Below are 8,669 nucleotides of genomic sequence, written 5' to 3'. Positions count from 1 at the left end.
CTGGGGCTCCAACCACACAGCCAGCCATGTGGGATCCAGTCATTTTAACCTCCACACCACCTGCTGGAAAGGAATTAACAGTTTACAGGGACGTGGCCTGAAGTACACCTTGCAGACGGGGTACATCCCTTCCGGCCTTCGACGTACAGCACATGCCAGGCTTACACGTGGAAACTAGACTTTCTCTCTGAAAGACCATCAGACGTGGTTAACAAACAGCGCTTTATTTGTGAAAGTACAATGGTCAAAGATGGCTTTACAGAAGGCAAAATCAACTACGCATCCATGTTAGAAAAGTCCTTTTGGTTTCTTTAAATCTAAGGCCCCCTCTAGTGTTTGAAAACCGTCAGAGGCAGCACACAACACAATCAAATGCAGTCAGTGTTTTGCCAGAGGCCTACCAAAACAAAAATAATACTTCTGTTCCATTCGTGTGGCACAAAAATTAATGAGGGGAAACATCTAACCATAATTAGTATTTCAAATTCCTGCTATGATTCACAGATTCATTATCTTGTCATTCAGTCATTTCTTTCTCTGTATTTACTGCTGGGTTGTTTTTAGAAGATTAATACTTTGTTAATAAGGAAAAAAAATACAGCATACAATGTGCATATGGACTTTAATTTCCCAAACAAGAAATGTACCTTGTTGAAAATTAAATTTATTTCATGTTGCCAATCAGCCTATTCTGCTAAATAGTATATACTTTCTAGAGTACATACCTAAATTTATTACATTTAGAAATCAAAAAATCTAAACTACATATAGTTTAAGATGCAACCTAATCTGTGGATTTGCTATAGACTTTGAGGACGCTGTCAAAGGAGGTGCCAGTGCTGCTCTGAGGATGAAGGCCGGCCCTGAAGCATCTGGGGGAGGGGCTCTTTCAGCGGGCACAGAGCTTGGCACTACGCATACGGTGCCTTAATTCCATGGACTTTGGGAAGGGTGACTATAGTTAGGGACAGTAAAAAATAGTTGATTTTTCCCTCTTTTTAAACTGAAACCTGTATGTGTCTGTTTTCATGGTCTGTAACAGAGGGTTTGAGCTAATAGCTAAGTATTATCACTATCACTGGAAAATAAAAAGAAACCTCTAATTTTTAACAAAAGAAAACAATGCCATATTGAGCAGAAGACTGACAGAGAAAAACGTATTTAGCTATTATTTCATGTTTTTAAAAGTTAAGAGTGCAATGAAGATTTGAAAATTGAACAGCTCTTGAAACGAGTTTATTCTATATTAACTTTATTTAATTAAATGACCACTCTGTCACCCAATGTGTCATATGACTTCTCTGCATTGATCTTGCTTTGTTTTCAAACTTGTCACTTGCAAATACTACAAGTTAGGTGAGAAAAAAAGGTTATGTAAAATGAGGTCATTTAGAATTAAATAAAACCAGCTACATTTACACTTGGTCTCAACTTTAAGATACCTGCCTTCAAATGGGATAGGGCATGGCATTAAAGTGCAACATATACTCTTCTGGCTCAATATGAAAAATTATGAGAACTAGAAATTACTGCAGCTATTTCTCCTATAAATTTAATAAAAAGCTGCTTGGAAAGTTAGCCATCAGATTATAAACTCTGAGAAACACTGAGAAGTCATTTAAAATGAGTATATAAAATGCAATTACAAATACAACCAGCGTGGGGGAGGTAGCATAAAGTACAAGAAAACCAAATAAATACTGTACAATAACATACACCATTTTCCTTACAAAAATTGAAAATAGCATTTGAAAAATATCCATTTTTCCCCACTTTTGAGGGTTTTACAATGAAATTAAAATGTAGACCTGGAGTCTCTGCAGAGATTTTCCAAACGTCATTAATTACTGGCATTGCTTTTGGCCAGAACCTCTCTGATCTGCCGGTCCAGTTCACCTATGATTCGATCCTCGTGACTGTAGACGCCTGTTCTCATCAGGGTATCCCTCTCTTCTATCAGGCGCGTCAGGTAGTCCTCCAGCCCCTCCTCCAGCGCTCGGTTGTGCGGGCCCTCCACGCTCCTACTTGCGATCTCTCTGGAATCCTGGGGCTGCTTTTGATCTTGCTGCCTTAACCTGAGAAGTCAAGGACACGTCACTGTATTAGGCAACACATAACTGTTGAGGTTTGTAAAAACACTATTTAAAAAACAAAATGATTCCATGGTAAAATAAGGTTTTGGTAATATTTCAGAAATTAAATAAAAACGAATGTCTTCCTTGGCTACTGACAGTCTGCACAAAAAGCAGTTTTGGGTTTTTGTTTAATTTTTTAAGGGTTTTGCCATAGGGCATGTGCATTCACTGAAGACAGAGAGAGAGAAAAAGTGAGAAATCTGCCCCACAAAGGGGGGGGGAGGGGCGGAGATGGTCACGTTACAATCCCTTTTCTTCCACTCAGCTCTCGGGATTTGGGGCACACACACACACGCATCTGGTATGGTTTATAAGCTGCAGGGTCTGGGACTAGAACTACAGTCAACTATATGGGAATCCAACATATTAACCACAGTACCCTCTTCTGGTCCCAAAAATAATGCATGCTTTTCTAATTATAAAATGTATGAACCTTAAAAAAAAAAATGAAAACTAGAAATTTTGGAGCTGTGTAAAGAAGAAAATGAAAATCACCTATAATCTTAACACCCAGAGATAATTGATCTGTGTTTCTTTTCTATTAAAAAAAAAGTACACATGTATATGGCACATTAAGCATAACTAATATTTTTTAAGAGAGGTTTTTGCTATAGGGTGCATGCACTCACCAGACAGTGAGTGAGAAAGTTAGAAATCACCCCCCCAAAAGGATGGCCACACTGCAATCCAGTCTCCTCCATTATCCTCTTGGGATTTTGGGCACGCACACCCACATGCCTGGCATGAGTTTCAAGCCTCTGGATCCGGGGCTAGAATTATGGTCAGCCATGTGGGAGTCTAGCACCTTAACCACTACACCTCCTGCTGACCCAGATATTTAATTTTTCTCCTAAAAAAATTAAGACACTCTGTGCCATGTTGTATATTTTTCATTTATTTACATGTGAATATTTTCCTACATAAAATATTTTTCTAAATTTTTTGTCATCCTTCATTTTTGATCTTTAAGTTATTAAAATCTTTGTTGATGTTGTTTTGAATGTAATTTTTTTCCTACTCTTCATTTAACAAGTATTTATTTGTGCAACAGCAAACAGAGTAATAGTTAAGTCGCTGGACTCCCACGTAGTTGACCCGCGGTTCAAGTCCCAGACCTGGGGGCTTAAAACTCATGCCGGGCACGTGTGTGTGCGTGCCCCCAAGAACCTAAGAAGAGAATGGAGAAGGGACTGTGGTGTGGCCATTCCCTGGGGGTTGATTTCTTGATTTCTGGCTTTTTGTCTCTGTCTGGCAAGTTTACATGCCCTATAGCAAAAATCTCTCTTTAAAAAAAATTGTTTGTGCGAACAAGTATTGGAGATACTACAGTAAATCAAGAAGAAAAGTTCGCTACTGTTTTTCTTTTTTCCTTTTAGAGAGATTTTTGCTATAGGGTGCATGTGCTCACCAAAGAAACAGAAAGACAGAAAGCAAGAAATCATTCTCCATGGGGAATGGCCACTCTGCAATCCCTTCTCCATTCTCCTGTCTAGAGATTTTTGGGTATGCACACACACGTGCCCAGTGTGAGTTTTAAGCCGTGGGGTCTGGAACTTGAACTATGGTTGACTATGTGGGAGTCCAGTGACGCAATCATTATGCCATCTGCTGCTCCCAAAAAAGTCCCTACTGTTGTGGATACTGTATTTCTATTTGTAGAAAGGGAAATTATGTAAATGTAAATGTCTAGTTCAAAAGAACATGTACATGTTAAAGTTTTGTATGGATATCTTCTATTTATTTTACTATTACTTTTTAATGTTGCTATAGTCCTCAGAGAGATGGGGAGGAAGGGGAAAGCCCGCCCCCAGGTCTTAATTCAAACCATGTTTGGCCATGTGGGAGTTCAGTGCCCTAACCGCCATGCCAGCTGCTGGCCCCTGTACGGTCACCTTCAAGTTACACTTATGATGATCTCCTCTAGAGATAATGGAAAGGACAGGTGCTAGGAGGTGTCGGGACCAGCCCGGATCTGAACACCACAATGGTGACTTCTCAACACGTGCAGAGACATGGTTCTCCGGGCCACCACAGCAAGGCTAGTGAGAGCCATGAATACAGAACATGTGTTCGGCCTGTGTCGAAACTGCAGGGCGGTGTGATTAAAGGAAGCTAATCAGGAAAGGCCAAGACAAAGCTTACTGAGAACTACATGGCACCTGAGGTCTTCGCTCTTCAGCCAATTAACATCTGGAAACACCTGGCTTTGTATTCCACTTCCCCTTCCCCCCTTTCCTGCCCTTTAGAATAAACCTGAGAGTGGCTCTTGACTACCTCCATCAGAGTCGGGACCTTGTTTTTGTATTTATTCTATAACCCACAGCCACCCCACTCGGAGTATGGGTTCAGCCGTGCAGGCCATGGCAGCCGGGCCTGTGTTTCAGTGTTTCCAGCAGAATGTGACCGAGCACACTGTCTGGAAAACTGAGAGGCAGTGACACTTGGTATGGACACTAAGTGACAGTGAGACTAAGTCTGGATACGAAATATGTTTTACTTCGGTGTTCAATTGAGCCACTAGATACATTCCTGTACATAACTGGCTGTGGAAATTTACTTTCATTCACTTCTTCTATAAAGAGGGAGGGGGCCAGGGAGGCATCCCTAACAAGGTGTTCATGCCACAGTCTACCCCAGCCTCGGCCGTCCTGGATTATGGGCGTTTGTGTGGCCCCAGCAAACCCGGGACTTGCGCACTGGAAGTGTGAATGGACAACTGCCCGAAGTACAAAGTTGCGTGTTCAGATCACTTTCTGTAACATAAAACGCCTAAAATTCCTCACAACTGAAAAGCAAACTAAGTATCCAGTCCAAGAAAGATACCAAACAGATACCTTCTGTTCTAAGAAATGAAACTAGAGTGAGGGCACCGAGCTCAGACTTGGGTAGGAAACGAATGATCATCACCATACTGGTACCAAACCTTTCCACCGGAACTGTGTAATCCGTGTGGCTGGGTAAGAATACACTTCTTAGCAGTTGTTTCCCCTACCCTAATTCTTTTTCTTTTAAAAAGAACTATTTTATTTAACTTTATTTATTTTAATTTGACCAGAGAGGGACGGTGCTTGAGGGAGGGGAGAAAGCAAGCCACCAGGTGTGGGACTTGAACCGTGGTTGGCTATGTGGGAGTCTAGTGCCCTTCGCCACTCACCTGCCAGTTTCCCTACCCTAGTTCTTACAGGTATCTAGGAGGAACGAGGTCCTCTAGGCGAACTAATGACGCACTGACAAGCCAGGTACCGGGAAGTTCAACCACTTTCCTTTGTGCATCACCCACTCGGGCACTTTTTACACTGCTGTAGATTAACGCCCCACGTCCTGACTGACGTGCATGTCATTAGTTATGGCCACAGCAGAAGTTGTGTCCAGTGTATCTGCTAACCAGAAACCACAAAAGGCGCTACATAGGACAGCAAAGTTCTGGAGGGCAAGTTCATGTTAGAATCCCCCAATTTCTACCATCTTCTAAATTGACAACACTGTAGACACTTGCAGAATGAAAGCGAACAGCAGCAGCACACACTGGGCCCTACAAGCATGGCACTCGGAGTTACCTTTCACAACTGTAGTCATCCATTCACTTTCCCTCTACGGAGGTTTAATTCAGCCTGGACACCCTCCTCGGGTACAGTGACTGCCTTTTCTCCGGTTCACGCAGGGAGATGGCAAGGGAGACTTTATCCCCCCAAATTCTTATGTTCAAGCTCTAATTTCTGATGGACAGTATCTGGAGATGGAGCCTTTGGGGTTTACAGGAGCTACCATCATGAAGGGATTAACGCACTCATAGGAAGCGACACTAGAGAGCTTGTTCTTGCCACCTGTGAGGACCCAGCAAAACAGTGGCCCTGCAGAAAGTGGTCCTGGCACTTTGATTTCTGACGTGCAGCTTCTAGAAATGTGAGAAATAAATTTCTGTTTTATTAAAACTCCCCAGTCTATATTTCATTGTGGTAGTCTGAACTATGACAGTATGCTTTGCTCAAACAAAAACGTTTTAGTTGGGCTAGCAGGTTGCATGAAGGTTAAGGCACTGGACCCTACACAACTGATTGTGCAGTTCAAGTCCCAGACCCAGAGACCTGAAAAATCATGCCAGGTGCACATGCAAGTGTGATGAATTCAAGAAGAGGGACCAGCAGCTAGAGTAATGGCTATGTCGTTGGACTCCCATGTAGTCGACTGCAGTTCAAGTACCGGACCTGGTGGCTTAAACTCACGCCAGGCACATGTGCGTGCATGCCCAAGATCCCGAGAGGAGAATGGAGGAAAAGGGACTGCAGCGTAGCCATGCCCCCTGTGGGGTGATTTCTCACTTTCTGTCTGTTTCTCTCAGTCTTTCTGGCGAGCGCATGAGCCCTATAGCAAAAAAACAACAACCAAAAAAAACTCCAAAAACCTCTCCAAAAGAATTCAAGAAGAGAAAGAAGGAGAAGGACTATGGCATAGCCATCCCTGCTGGGGATGCTTTTTCACTCTCCCACCCGGCCCCATCTGTCTCTATCTGGACAGCGCATGTGCCTTACAGCAAGATTTTAAAAAAATTTAAATAAATAAATGAATAAATAAAAATAAAGTATACTGGTCTCTTAATAAACTAGGCTAAAAGGTCATATCACCAAAAACACTTATTTGCACTTACACTGCTTCCTCATCATTAATGACCTGAGCCTGCTGAAGCAGTGATTAGTGAACAAGACAACTTGGAGAGGCCCAGGACAGCACCGTAATTGAAAACAGTCTCTGGAATCAGAGGTGAACTCTGGCTCCATAATTTACCGGCTGCATGAAAAAGGTATTTAAGCCAGTCTCTTTAGTCCTTAATTTCCTCATCTCTAAAATGCAGATAATGGCTTGGCAGGTGGCGTGGTGGTTAAGAGTGCTGGACTCCCACATGGCCAACCCTTGTTCGAGTCCTGAACCTGGCGGCTTGCTTTCTCTCTCTCTCTCTCTCTTTGGTCAAATTAAAATACATAAATAAAGTTAAATAAAAGAATTCTTTTAAAATAAATAAAATAAAACGAAGATAACACTTCTTCAAAGAGTTGTTTCGAAGGTCAAAAAAAGAAAGAAAGAAAGAAAGGAAATGGGCATATAAGGTATTTAAAACGGTTCCCAACACCCAGGAAGCTCAACAAATAGTATTTTTTTTTTTCCTGCTATAGGGCATGTGTGCACTCGCCAGACAGACAGAGAGAGACATAGAGACAGAAAGCGAGAAATCACCCCCCAGGGGGGATGGTCACGTTGCAATCCTTTCTCCTCCATTCTCCTCTTGGGATCTTGGGCACGCAGGCACAAGCGCCCGGCATGAGTTTTAAGCCACCGGGTCCGCGCCGCGAACCACGGTCAACTACGTGGGAGTCCCGTGACATAGCCATTACGCTAACTGCTGGTTCCCAACAAATAGTCTTAAGAAAGACTATTTTATTACTGATACTAATATAAAGTTTCTTATACTTTATGGAATTCAAAATTCAGTCTAGTCAATAGTAATAATCCTTAGTCACATAAAATAAATTATAATGTATTAATACCATGAATGAAAACACAAGAGTTAAATAGACATATTTATATTCGCAGTAAAAAAATTGGAGTGTAATGGTCTCTGGCATAGAGTTTTCTATCATACAAGCCTTGTACTTTAGTTTTTGGGTGTGGGGGGGAGACTTCTGCTATAGGATACGTGCACCCGCCAGAAAGAGAGACAAAAAGTGAAAAATCACCTCCTGGGGGATGGCCATGCCACAATCCCTTCTCCTCTATTCTCCTCTCGGGATCTTGGACAAGCATGCACATGCGCCCAGCGTGAGTTTAAGCCACTGGGTTCAGGACTCGAACTGCAGTCAACTACATGAGAGTTCAGCGACATAGCCATTACGCTGTTACATTTTATATAATGATCTGCTTTATCTGCTGAAGTTGTTCCCTCCCTAGGATAATAACCAATTAACAGGCAGTCATATTAGCACTTTTAAGAAAAATGAAACCCTTTTTCAGTTATTATACCTGTTCAATTCATTTCTTATATCCAACAACTCTTGCCGGTCGGTTTTTACTGTGTCTTTTTCCTCGGCCGCCAGGTAACGCAGTCTCATCTGTTCCAGTTCTTCCTGCTGCTTTTTAAGACGAGCCATTTGACTTTCCTGCTCTTTCTTAAAAGAAACAAAAACAAGCCAGATTTTTAATATTAGGAATAAATACATTTTATATGACTTTGACTTGTTATTATAATCCTTTATGACAATATCCCATAATATAACCACACACTGCCAATTCTGTAAGTAACGTACTGTGTGGAAATGTTCCAGTTCTCTCTAGAAACTTTCCCGTCTCTCTTTGCTATGAAGCCATAACCGTCCGTAGCCCAACTGGTGATTGTGGTTAACTGAACACCACAGGGAAAAGGATGGTGAACGAAGAAAGAGGCTGCTGTCAACACAGTAAGTCACCGCGGAGACCGGGGTTAAAGCAGCTCCCAAGAAGTAATTACCGAAGCTAGCCATCGCTCGCTTTACCGTGCTCGGCTGA

General features: G+C 42.2%; 1 protein-coding gene across 5 annotated transcripts in view; it reads right to left on the bottom strand.

The window, feature by feature from the left end:
• Positions 1-205: 205 nt before the first annotated feature.
• Positions 206-8,669, bottom strand: part of CEP120 (centrosomal protein 120) — a 76,965-nt gene continuing 68,501 nt past the window's right edge. For all 5 annotated transcript variants that reach the window (XM_006167471.2, XM_027767858.1, XM_006167473.2 and 2 more), the window contains 2 exons: positions 8,148-8,293; positions 206-2,075 (listed from right to left, as the gene is read on the bottom strand). In XM_006167471.2, the coding sequence (XP_006167533.1) occupies positions 1,841-2,075; positions 8,148-8,293 (381 nt within the window). In that variant the 3' untranslated portion in view covers positions 206-1,840. The remainder of the gene's footprint in view (positions 2,076-8,147; positions 8,294-8,669) is intronic.

This window comes from Tupaia chinensis, unplaced genomic scaffold, assembly GCF_000334495.1.
Source record: "Tupaia chinensis unplaced genomic scaffold, TupChi_1.0 Scaffold144806_1, whole genome shotgun sequence".
In the NCBI taxonomy this organism is placed as follows: Eukaryota; Metazoa; Chordata; class Mammalia; order Scandentia; family Tupaiidae; genus Tupaia; species Tupaia belangeri.
This window is presented reverse-complemented; position numbering and strand designations above follow the sequence as displayed.